Below are 13,494 nucleotides of genomic sequence, written 5' to 3'. Positions count from 1 at the left end.
TACTGTAGGCAATCACACTGCAGTCTTTCATATAATCTATGGTGTTTACTGTGAAGAAAAGGCTTGTATTTCCTGGATTTAGCCTTAAGATTTGTGCCTCCTAACCTTGGTTAACTCAAGGTGCTCTTTTTACTAATCGATGATTATTTAAATCGCAAGCTGTCAATTTTTACATATGAAGCAAATAAATCAAAACTCAAAGGTTATAAAGGTACCAACAACTGTCATGAGAGACAGGAACATTTCTATAGCACACAAAGACACCACTACATTGTTGAGTATGTATAAAAGGACTATGAGTCACTTTTGACATTCATTATCATGCACACTTGAAACTTCTAGCCAAGTACTTTCAGGCTGCATGGACCATTGTTAAAATCATTAACTAACTGTCCACTAGTACTTGTACTCGTCCCTGCAATGTAAGGACATATTTCGTTCTCTGTAACAACTGTTCTTTTGTCAAAGAGACCTTCATTGGTAATATCTTATGTTGAAATTCTTTGTTTGTGTAAATGTATGGAAACAGCCTCTCAGTGAAAGTGTGTGTGAAGGTGTGTATGTGTGTGTTAGTATCAGGATGAGAGAATGACAGTTTTCCTTTGTTGTAGTCCAGATTAACTCTGATCCTCTGCAGCTTCTTCTTCACTGAGAGATCAGTGGAGGGACCAAGTGGAGACAGCGCTGTGTATTTGTCACTTGAGAATCCTAGTCTCCAATATTCATACAGCATGCCTATGCTTCCCTTTCTCTGGACAGACTCTACTGCTGCACGCAGAAACCAGTCTGTACTGTCTCCAACCTCAACATCCCAGCTGTGAGTCCCTGAGTTAAAACCCTCGGAGCCCAAAACAGAGGGATACTCAAACCTCTCTGGGTTTTCAGGAAGCTCCTGTCTCTCTCCACGTCTCACACTGGTCAGATCTTCAGACAGGATGAGTTCTGGATGAGCAGTGTTTGGATCCAGGATCACAGGAGTGTAGGAGACTATCTCCTTCATCTTGTTCCAGATGTTGAATGTCAGGTTGCCCAGGTGTTTGGCCACATCTATCAGAGCTCCTGAGACCAGCTCAGGATCATCCAGCAGGGGGCGCTGCTGGACTCTTCCCACTGTAGCTTTGTAGTTCTGCAGGAATGAGACATTTTCAGCTCTCAGCTCCTCCTCTGTGACTCTGATTGTGTCTGAAAGAACTGCTATCTCTCTGCTCAGAACCTCAATCTTCCCCTTCATCATCTGACTCTTCTTCTCCTCTTCCTCCCTCAGAGCAGAGATCCTGGCCTCCTCTTCCTCTTGTAGAAACTGGTAAAGCTTCTTAAACTGCTCCTTCATCTGCCTCTCTGTGTCTCTGGCCTGGACCTTAATGTATTCTGCTGTTTGATCAATGTTTCCTTTAACTTCTTCAAAAACCTTAATTTTCTCCTGTAAGGGCTTCAGGGATTTCTTGAGCTCATCTTTGTGACCCTGGGCCACTTTATCGAGGGGTCTGAATTTGTGGTTGTTGTGTGTTTCTGAATGCAGACAGACAACACAAACTGGCTGCTGATGATCCAGACAGAAAAGATTGAGTTTTTCAGAGTGCAGACTGCAGCAAGTCTGAGACCCTGCTCTAGATCTCTGGTCTCTCTCCTTTAAGAAGGCCTCACACAGGTTCTTTAATGCCAGGTTACGAGGTAGGTCACTCATTAAAGGTCTTTTCAAACAAATTGGGCACTCCCGTATTTGTTTCACTCTCCACCAACTCTGCAAACAGTCTTTACAGAAGCTGTGGCTGCATGTCAGAATAACAGGATTTGTATAAATGTCATGACAGACAGGACAGGAGAGATCCTCCTCTGACTGGGAAGACATTTTCACCCCAAACGAAGCTAAAAACAGACCAGACAGAAAACACAAAAAGACTTAACTCTATTTTCATCTATAAAGTTACTTGATACTTAGTTTGTCTTAGTGTCTTGTTTTTGGCAAAACTTACATTCAGTGTGCAGCAGGTTGAAGAAGCAGTGTAGCAGTTTTTTGGTATTCCAGATCTCTTCTCCTGTGGCTGTTCTCTCTCTGTAGACAATTGAATTTTCGTCTGAAGCAAATGTGATTTCCTATTTTTCAACCTGTGTCTCTTTCGATTTCTCTTTGGTGAATCAGGTTCTGCAAGGGGCGGAGTTGTAAGGATACATTTGGCGAACTCAAGCTGCTCCTTTTACTAATAGATGCATATTTAAAACACAAGCTGTCAAATTGCACATATGAAGCAAACATATCAAAACTCAAAAATTACAAAGATAGTGCCAATAACTGTCATAAGAGACAGAAACATTTGTAGAACACACGAAGACACCACTACACTGTTGAGTACAGTGTTCCTTTGGTAAAACTTACATTCAGTGTTGAAAGTCGCAGCAGGTCAAAGTAACAGTATAGCAATTTTCAGTATTCCAGTTTTCTTCTCCTGTGGCTCTCCTCTCTCTGTAGACGAGTGAATTTGGTCTGAATAAAAATGTTACTGTCTTATGTCTCTTTCGAGTTCTCTGTGGTGAATCAGGTTCTGCAAGAGGCGGAGCTTTGTTAGGTGAGGTGAGTTACATGTTTTTATCTGATATATCTGTGTATGCTATGTTTGTCACACACACGGGGCAGAGGCTGCGGTTTAAATTGTACCTAAGTACATTTTGCTTGAGTTAACAATACACTATAGGTATATGTATATGATAGACTATAGATAGACTGTTTCATATATTAATTCTCATGTTTTTTATCCATGTTTATATGACATATTGGTATTTTTTTAACCATATATTTTGATATTATGTCACATACTACATATTTATATAGCTTCTGATAAGGTTTGCAACAAACTATTGGCCAGGTTCCCATTCATGGTTCTTCAAGGAATGTAAGTACTTAACGTTTATTTATATAGCACCCTTCTGGATCCAAAGTCAAAAAGTGCCCCACAATAAAAGGTAAAAGAAAAACAAAGATATAAACGTAAAAGATAATATAAATGCATAAAAGGACAAAAAGAATACTACACCTGAAAGGCAACCCTGAAAAGGTATCTGCAGCTGAAAACAGACCAGACAGAAAGCACAAAAAACACTTAACTGTGGCTCTCCATTCTCATCTATAAAGCAGTCTGATACTTAGTTTAACTTAGTGTCTTGTTTTTGGTGAAACTTACATTCAGTGTGCAAAGTAGCAGCAGGTTGAAGTAGCTTTATAGCAGTTTATAGTATTCCAGTTTGTGGTTTATAACTGTGGTATAGAGACTAATTATGAAGGAATAGAAGGGTCAAATTATGAACAGTATAAGGTTTAAAAGCATCAGGCTATAACAGCTCATGAAAATGAGACCAACATTTCCTTTATTGATTAATTCTTTATTAGTTTTACAAGCAAAGTCATCAAAAAATAAGACCACACGTTTACAATCATGCAAGCTGCTCTCTGTTGTACTTAGACACCATTAGCAGTGCTTAAAGCAAATTTACTAACATAATGACAATGTTATCATGCTGATATTTAGGTAGTTTAACATGTTCACAATCTTAGTTTAGCATCTTAGCATGGTGACATTTCTTTATTAGTACTAAATACAAAGTGCAGCTGAGGCTGATATGGGAATATAATTTGTTGTGTTGATATTTGGTCCCAAATAAAAAAGTATTGAACCAATTCAAATTTTGACCTGATGGTGGCACCAGAGGATCACCAAAGTTATTTTAATTAATCCTGAGGGGAACAATCATATCTTTAACCAATTTTATGGTAATTGTTGTCAAGATTTAACCTTGACAACTACACTGAAAACAGAAAATGTGAATTGTGGTTGCTCCAAAGGAAATGACAGGGCATAATCAGAATCTGAAGATGTCTGTAGGCTTCATCCTCGAGGGACGATGAATGTCTGTAAAATGTTTATAGTAATTCTAGTTAAAACCAACTATTAATGATTGAAAATAACCACAGCAGGTTACAGATTAGAATTATAATATACAGTACACCCTTAGATAAATTGTTGTCATTTAGTGGATTTTCTTATTTAGAGAAATATACAATGAGAGCAATCAGAGGAACTCATTTCTTAAATCAGCAGCAGGAACTTGGCAACTCAAGGTGCTCCTTTTACTAATGGATGACTATTTAAATCACAAGCTGTCAAATGCACATATGAAGCAAATTCATCAAAACTCAAAGATTACAAAGATACCAACAACTGTCATTAGAGACAGAAACATTTCTAGAGCACACAAAGACACGACTACATTGTTGAGTATGTATAAAAGGAATAGGCCTATGAGTCACTTTAATTATCATCCAAACTTGGAGGTTCTGTAGTGTAACATTTTGATGATAATAACTAACAATGAACAATGTTGTATCTGCTAAAAGGGTACTTGATTGTTGACTATTATTTGCTGAAGATGTACAAATTTGAAGGCATTATGTTAAACGAAGAAGGTGTATGTGATTCTGCAACTACTGAGTGAATAAGTACTTTATGATTGAATAAGTATAAGAAACCACAATATATGTGATTATATATACCACTCTTTTATATTATTATTAGTAGTAGTACTATAGAAAAGAATGCAGTAATAAGAGTAATTGGGTAATATTGAACTTAAAGAAATTTGTGATAAACATTGCCCACACAGCTAACACCAGCTGTGGGGATAGGGGGCAGCACCCAGTAAGTGGAAAAATACAGAACCTAAGGCCTAGAATGATGTAATCCAAAATCCCCCTTGAGCGAAACACCTGCTAGCATAGAAACGGATGGAGTAGCCATAAAAGGTGGTTGAAGGCGTCTTTAGGACAGGTGCCAAGAACGTGAGTTAATTTTGGGGTGAAAGAGGGTGCGAAGAACGTGAGTACATGTTGGGGGCGAAAGAAGTGGATTGGTTGAAACTCACTCCACCGAGGGAGGGGATTGAAACTTTTCTGCAAGGGTCAGCAATATAGACAGTATAAAAGAGACCCCAGGTTTTAGCTCTTTGTGTCATTTATACATAGATCCTGTCTGTGTATTTGGCTCCGGGTTTTGCTGTCGACAATAAAACTCTAACTGCATTCAGCTGGACAACTCCAGGTGACTTTTTGATTGAATCTTTTTGGAACTTCAACGACGAAATACAGTTATACCACCATGTCTTCTAAGCGTTCTGTTACAGCTACCAATGACAACTCATCTATTGTTTAAGCTTGTGGTGACAACACAGCTGCTGTTACAACTGGTGGTGACTGACAACACTGCTGTTTTATCTCACAGTGACAATACATCTGCTGTCACAGCTGTTGGTGACCAGTCTTTTACCTCATCAACCGTTACAGCTTGCTGTGAGAACACTGCTGTTTTAGCTCGCGGTGGTGGTGGTGACGCCACTGCTGTTTTAGCTCACGGTGACAAAACATCTGCTGTTACAACTGGTGGTGACGCCACTGCTGTAGCTCGCGGTGAAAACACACCTGCTGTTACAACTGGTGGTGACGCCACTGCTGTAGCTCGCGGTGAAAACACACCTGCTGTTACAACTGGTGGTGACGCCACTGCAGTAGCTCGCGGTGAAAACACACCTGCTGTTACAACTGGTGGTGACGCCACTGCTGTTTTAGCTCGCGGTGAAAACACACCTGCTGTTACAACTGGTGGTGACGCCACTGCTGTAGCTCGCGGTGAAAACACATCTGCTGTTACAACTGGTGGTGACGCCACTGCTGTTTTAGCTTGCGGTGAAAACACATCTGCTGTTACAACTGCTGGTGACGCCACTGCTGTTTTAGCTTGCGGTGAAAACACATCTGCTGTTACAACTGCTGGTGACGCCACTGCTGTGTTAGCTCGCGGTGGAAACACATATGCTGTTACAACTGGTAGTGACGACACTGCTGTCTTAGCTCGCGGTGAAAACACACCTGTTGTTACAACTGGTGGTGACGCCACTGCTGTAGCTCGCGGTGAAAACACACCTGCTGTTACAACTGCTGGTGATGACACTGCTGTTTTAGCTCGCGGTGGAAACACACCTGCTGTTACAACTGGTGGTGACGCCACTGCTGTAGCTCGCGGTGGTAGTGACGACACTGTTTTAGCTCGCGGTGGTGGTGAGGCCACTGCTGTAGCTCGCGGTGAAAACAAACCTGCTGTTACAACTGGAGGTGACGCCACTGCTGTTTTAGCTTGCGGTGAAAACACACCTGCTGTTACAACTGCTGGTGATGACACTGCTGTTTTAGCTCGCGGTGGAAACACACCTGCTGTTACAACTGGTGGTGACGCCACTGCTGTAGCTCGCGGTGGTAGTGACGACACTGTTTTAGCTCGCGGTGGTGGTGAGGCCACTGCTGTAGCTCGCGGTGAAAACAAACCTGCTGTTACAAATGGTGGTGACGCCACTGCTGTAGCTCTTGGTGAAAACACACCTGCTGTTACAACTGGGGGTGACGCCACTGCTGTGTTAGCTCGCGGTGGAAACACATATGCTGTTACAACTGGTGGTAACGCCACTGCTGTGTTAGCTCGCGGTGGAAACACATATGCTGTTACAACTGGTAGTGACGACACTGCTGTTTTAGCTCGCGGTGAAAACACACCTGCTGTTACAACTGGTGGTGACGCCACTGCTGTAGCTCGCGGTGAAAACACATCTGCTGTTACAACTGGTGGTGACGCCACTGCTGTAGCTCGCGGTGAAAACACACCTGCTGTTACAACTGGTGGTGACGCCACTGCAGTAGCTCGCGGTGAAAACACACCTGCTGTTACAACTGGTGGTGACGCCACTGCTGTTTTAGCTTGCGGTGAAAACACATCTGCTGTTACAACTGCTGGTGACGCCACTGCTGTTTTAGCTTGCGGTGAAAACACATCTGCTGTTACAACTGCTGGTGACGCCACTGCTGTGTTAGCTCGCGGTGGAAACACATATGCTGTTACAACTGGTAGTGACGACACTGCTGTCTTAGCTCGCGGTGAAAACACACCTGTTGTTACAACTGGTGGTGACGCCACAGCTGTAGCTCGCGGTGAAAACACACCTGCTGTTACAACTGGTGGTGACGCCACTGCTGTAGCTCGCGGTGAAAACACATCTGCTGTTACAACTGGTGGTGACGCCACTGCTGTAGCTCGCGGTGGTAGTGACGACACTGTTTTAGCTCGCGGTGGTGGTGAGGACACTGCTGTAGCTCGCGGTGAAAACAAACCTGCTGTTACAACTGGTGGTGACGCCACTGCTGTTTTAGCTTGCGGTGAAAACACACCTGCTGTTACAACTGCTGGTGATGACACTGCTGTTTTAGCTCGCGGTGGAAACACACCTGCTGTTACAACTGGTGGTGATGCCACTGCTGTAGCTCGCGGTGGTAGTGACGACACTGTTTTAGCTCGCGGTGGTGGTGAGGCCACTGCTGTAGCTCGCGGTGAAAACAAACCTGCTGTTACAAATGGTGGTGACGCCACTGCTGTAGCTCTTGGTGAAAACACACCTGCTGTTACAACTGGGGGTGACGCCACTGCTGTTTTAGCTCGCGGTGAAAACAAATCTGCTGTTACAACTGGTGGTAACGCCACTGCTGTGTTAGCTCGCGGTGGAAACACACCTGCTGTTACAACTGCTGGTGATGCCACTGCTGTTTTAGCTCGTGGTGAAAACACACCTGCTGTTACAACTGGTGGTGATGACACTGCTGTTTTAGCTCGCGGTGAAAACAAATCTGCTGTTACAACTGGTGGTAACGCCACTGCTGTGTTAGCTCGCGGTGGAAACACATATGCTGTTACAACTGGTGGTGACGCCACTGCTGTTTTAGCTCGCGGTGGTGGTGACGCCACTGCTGTAGCTCTCGGTGAAGACACACCTGCTGTTACAACTGGTGGTGACGCCACTGCTGTAGCTCGCGGTGAAAACACATCTGCTGTTACAACTGGTGGTGACGCCACTGCTGTGTTAGGTCGCGGTGAAAACACATCTGCTGTTACAACAGGTGGTGACGACACTGCTGTCATAGCTTGCCATGACAATACATCTGCTGTTTTAGCTTGCAGTGAAAACATACAGTCTATGGGTGAAAACACATCTGCTGTTACAGCTGTTGGTAGCAAGTCCTCTAACTTATCAACTGCTTTAGTTCGCCGTGGCAACACTGTTACAGCTGGTGTTGCTAACACTGCTGTTTCAGCGGCTGATAACCACTGATTTGGCGTTAGAACTATTGGTAACAACTGTTCTTTTGTTACAGAGACCTTCTTTGGTAATATCTTAAGTTGGAATTCTTTGTTTGTATTAATTTGTGGAAACAGCCTTTCAGTGAACGTGTGTGTGAAGGTGTGTATGTGTGTTTTACTATCAGGATCAGAGTATGACAGTTTTCCTTTGTTCCAGTCCAGATTAACTCTGATCCTCTTGAGCTTCTTCCTCTTCTTCTCTGAGAGAACAGTGGAGTGACCCAGTGGGGACTGTGCTGTATATTTGTCATTAGAAAATCCCACACACCAATATTCATACAGTGTGTCTATGCTTTCCTTTCTCTGGGCAGACTTTGCTACCACACCCAGAAACCAGTCTGTACTGTCTCCAACCTCAACATCCCAGCTGTGAGTCCCTGAGTCAAAGCCCTCAGAGCCCAGGACGGAGTGGTAGAAATCAAACCTCTCTGGGTTTTCAGGAAGCTTCTCTCTCTCTCCACATCTCACACTGGTCAGATCATCAGACAGGATGAGGTTTGAATGAGCAGTGTTTGGATCCAGAATCACAGGAGTGTAGAAGACTATTTCCTTCATGTTGTTCCAGATGTTGTAGGTCAGATTGCCCAGGTGTTTGGCCGCATCTATCAGAGCTCCTGAGACCAGCTCTGGATCATCCAGCAGGGGGCGCTGCTGAACTCTTTCCATTGCAGCCTTGTAGTTCTGCAGTAATGAGACGTCTTCAGCTTTCAGCTCCTTCTCTGTGACTCTGATTGTGTCTGAAAGAGCTGCTATCTCTCTGCTCAGAGCCTCAATATTCCCCTTCATCATTTGACTCTTCTTCTCCTCTTCATTCCTCAGAGCAGAGATCCTGGCCTCCTCTTCCTCTTGTAGAAACTGGTGAAGTTTCTTAAACTGCTCCTTAATCTGCCTCTCTGTGTATCTGGCCTGGACCTTAATGTGTTCTGCTGTTTGATCACATTTCCCTCTAACTTCTTCAAAGACTTTCAGTTTCTCCTGTAAGGGCTTCAGTGATTTCTGAATCTCCTCTTTGTGACCCTGTGCAGCCTCATTGATGGGTCTGAATCTGTGGTTGTTGTGTGCTTCTGAATGCAGACAGACGACACACACTGGCTGCTGATGGTCCAGACAGAAAAGTTTGAGTCTCTCAGAGTGCAGACTGCAGAGAGGCTCAGATCCTGCTGAAGATATCTGGGTTCTCTCTTGTAAGAAAGCCTCACACAGGTTCTTTAATGCCAGGTTACGAGGTGGATCACTCATTAAAGGTCTTTCCATACAAATTGGGCACTCCCGTATTTGTTTCTCTTTCCACCAACTCTGCAAACAGTCTTTACAGAAGCTGTGGCTGCATGTCAGGATAACAGGATTTGTATAAATGTCATGACAGACAGGACAGGAGAGATCCTTCTCTGACTGGGAAGACATTTTCCCCCTGAGCAAAGCTGAAAACAGACCAGAGAGAAAGCATAAAACACTTGAGGGTGGCTCTCCTTTCTCATGTATAAAGTTCCCTGATACTTAGTTTAACTTAGTGTCTTGTTTTTGGTAAAACTTACATTTAGTGTGCAAAGTCACAGCAGGTTGAAGTAGCAATATTGCAGTTTTTAGTATTCCAGTTTTCTTCTCCTGTGGCTGTCCTCTCTCTGTAGACGAGTCAATTTGGTCTGGATCAAAATTGTATTGTCTGTTTTTCAACCTGTGTCTCTTTCGATTTCTCTCTGGTGAATCAGGTTCTGCAAGAGGCGGAGCTTTGTCACACCATTTATGCAAAATTATTGATCAGAGGGAAGTTAGGTTTTTATATGACATGTCTTAATACAAACACACACACACACACACACACACACACACACACACACACACACACACACACACACACACGGGGAGCACAGGCTGCGGTCTAAATTGTGAGTATATTTAACTTGAGTTGACGATAGACTATAGTATAGATTGTACATAGACTGTTTCATCTATAAATTATCATGTTTTTGATCCATGTTTATATAATATATTGATACTTTTTAAACATATATTTAAGTAAAACTTACATACAATCTGCAAAGCGGCAGCAGGTTGAAGTAGCGGTATAGCAGTTTATAGTATTCCAGTGTTCTTCTCCCGTGGCTGTCCTCTCTCTGTAGATGAGTGAATTTGGTCTGAAGCTGAATATAACTGTCTGTTTTTCAATCTGTGTCTCTTTCGACTTCTCTCTGGAGCTAATTATGTTCTGCAATAAAAAACAAAGACATGAATAGTAAAAGACAATATTAATGAATAAAAGGACAAAAGAATACTACAACTGAAAGGCAACCCCGAAAAGGTATCAGCAGCTGAATTTGTCAAACCTCTCTGGTCAGATCATCAGACATTGAAATAATTAAAGCTGTTATATTCTCCTGTTTTATATATTCAAACATAGGACCATGACACAGCTTGATTGGATTTTTTTCTCCATAAATAAATAGCAGAGAATATAAAGAAAACACCATCTCTGCTCTCTGAAAGTTTAATTAAGGATTAATCACTCATTTATTACTGATGACTGATGAGATGTTTATGAATACAGTATACATTTGTGTTTTCGAAATGTGGTATAGAGACTAATTATGAGGGGATAGAAAGGTCAAAATATGAACAGCATAGGGTTTAAAAGCATCAGGCTATAACAGCTCATTAAAATTAGACCAATATTTTCCTTTATTTATTAATTCTTTATTGGTTTTACAGGCAGGGTCACCAAAACATAAGACTACACGTTTACAATCATGCAAGCTGCTCTCTGGTGTACTCAGGCAGCATTAGCAGTGCTTCAACCGAATTTGTTAACATAATGACAATGTTATATTTAGGTAGTTTGACATGTATGTAACATCTGTGCAAATGTATTGAACCAATTAAAATTTGACCAGATGGTGGCACCTAGAAGATCACCAAAGTTATTTTAATTTATCCTGAGGAGAACATTAATGTCTGTACCAGGCAGGGAGTTCTGGTCCTCTGAAATGATGCCAACGCGGAAGTAACTTAAAACTGCATTCTATCAAAAGGCCACCAGGGGGCGACCGTTTTGGTGTCAAAAGGACTTCCGTCTCAATACAAGTCAATGGAGAATTCACCAACTTCTCACTTGATTTATAACCTCAGTAAAAGTTTTCAAAATGTGCTTATGGTATCAATCGCTAGTTTAAAGCCTTCTTCGATGCAGTATGATGTTCATTTGTGAAATTTTGGCCTCCCTGATTTTATATTTGACGATAAAGCAGGGTATGCATTAGGGCGTGGCTACGTCGTGATTGACAGGTTGATTGGTTCACAGGTGAATCAGGAGGGCGCCTCTTGCTCCTCCTGATGCCCATGTTAGTAGAATCCGTGTTTTCATTTTTCCCGGCATGCACCGGAAATTTTCAAGATGGCGCTGCCTAGACCCGAAACTATTGGCTTCCGAGCAGCACTCCACAAACCAATGGGTGACGTCACGAATGTTACGTCCATTTCTTATATACAGTCTATGGTCTGTACACAATTTTATGGCAATGAACTTGAACTTGACATCTACACTTAAAACCAATAATGTGAATTGTGGTTGCTCTAAAGGAAATGACTCCATCCTCTCAGGACCATGATTGTCTGTAAAATATTTTATAGTAATCCTCCCAACAGTTAAAACTAAATATTAATGATTGAAAATAATCATAGCAGGTTAGAATAGAATATAAATACTTTATTGTCATGTCCTGCATGAAAATTGTCTTTGGTCTCACTGGTACATAAAATAAACACATTCATTCCATTACACATAGACATATGTCAGCGAGATGGACACAGCACATCACATTTACCCCCTCCCGATTACAGAGTAGAATTATAATATAATGTACATCATCAGATAAATTGCTGTCTCTTAGTGGATTTTATTATATGGATAAACTTTCTTAAACTGAGAAAGTAATCCGAGTTTTTAAATCAACAACAGGAAACAAAAAATCCTTAAAATAACAAAAAATTTTTTTAAAAATAATTAAAATGTTGTACATAACTGAAGCTCTTGTGTTTAAATAAACTCTACAGCTGAGTTGGTTTCTTTAAATATTCGATGCAGTTCAAAACCTGCTGGAGGTCAGAGTGAAGTGAAGACATATAAAGATAAACAGCAGTGTTGCTTTAAAAATGGCTCTAGACCATGGTTAAGAGTTTTTACAATACAGTCATACATGTAATTTGTGTTTTTTACTAAGAGAATAGACTTTTAATTCTTGAATCTAGCCTTTTAATGCAGTGCCTTCTACTATAGCGCCAAACCTGGGCAGAAGAGCTGTTGTAGGGGCAAATCAAGCCTCTTCTTTTACTAATGGATGAGTATTTACATCATAAGCTGTCAAATTGCACGTATGAAGCAAACACATCAAAACTCAAAGATTTACAGAATAGTGCCAATAACTGTCATAAGAGACAGAAACATTTGTAGAACACACAAAGACACCACTACACTGTTGAGTACAGTGTTCCTTTGGTAAAACTTACATTCAGTGTTGAAAGTCGCAGCAGGTCAAAGTAACAGTATAGCAATTAGGTCAGGTGAGTTACATGTTTTTATCTGATATATCTATACGGGTCTAATAAATTGTACCTACATTTTGCTTGAGTTAACGATACACTATAGGTATATGTATATGATAGACTATAGATAGACTGTTTCATATATTAATTCTCATGTTTTTTATCCATGTTTATATGACATATTGGTATTTTTTTAACCATATATTGTGATATTCTGTCACATACTACATACTCATATAGCTTCTGATAAGGTTTGCAACAAACTATTGGCCAGGTTCCCATTCATGGTTCTTTAAGGAATGTAAGTACTTAACGTTTATCTATATAGCGCCCTTCTGGATCCAAAGTCAAAAAGTGCCCCACAATAAAAGATAAAAGAAAAACAAAGACATAAATCATAAAAGACAATATAAATACAATACATAAAAGGACAAAAAGACAGAACTGAAAGGCAACCCTAAAAAGTATCTGCAGCTTAAAACAGACCGGACAGAAAGCACAAAAACACTTAACTGTGTTTCTCCATTCTCATCTATAAAGCAGTCTGATACTTAGTTTAACTTAGTGTCTTGTTTTTGGTAAAACTTACATTCAGTGTGCAAAGTCGCAGCAGGTCAAAGTAGCAGTATAGCAGTTTTTAGTATTCCAGTTTTCTCACAAGTGGCTGTCCGCTCTCTTTAGACGAGTGAATTTGGTCTTAATCAAAATTTTACTGCCTGTTTTTCAACCTTTGTGT

General features: G+C 41.3%; 2 protein-coding genes across 2 annotated transcripts; both read right to left on the bottom strand.

The window, feature by feature from the left end:
* Positions 1 to 385: 385 nt before the first annotated feature.
* LOC133976335 (E3 ubiquitin-protein ligase TRIM39-like) lies at positions 386 to 1,849 on the bottom strand. The gene has a single exon (XM_062414525.1). It carries the CDS (start codon positions 1,847 to 1,849, stop codon positions 386 to 388), a length of 1,464 nt encoding a protein of 487 aa, XP_062270509.1.
* A 6,182-nt stretch (positions 1,850 to 8,031) lies between these two features.
* LOC133976325 (nuclear factor 7, brain-like) lies at positions 8,032 to 9,635 on the bottom strand. Its single transcript, XM_062414512.1, has 2 exons — positions 8,164 to 9,635; positions 8,032 to 8,056 (listed from the first exon to the last, which is right to left on the bottom strand). Exons 1-2 carry the CDS (start codon positions 9,624 to 9,626, stop codon positions 8,032 to 8,034), a joined length of 1,488 nt encoding a protein of 495 aa, XP_062270496.1. The 5' UTR covers positions 9,627 to 9,635.
* Positions 9,636 to 13,494: the final 3,859 nt, after the last annotated feature.

The sequence above is a fragment of the Scomber scombrus genome, chromosome 3, assembly GCF_963691925.1.
Source record: "Scomber scombrus chromosome 3, fScoSco1.1, whole genome shotgun sequence".
NCBI classification, from domain to species: Eukaryota; Metazoa; Chordata; class Actinopteri; order Scombriformes; family Scombridae; genus Scomber; species Scomber scombrus.
This window is presented reverse-complemented; position numbering and strand designations above follow the sequence as displayed.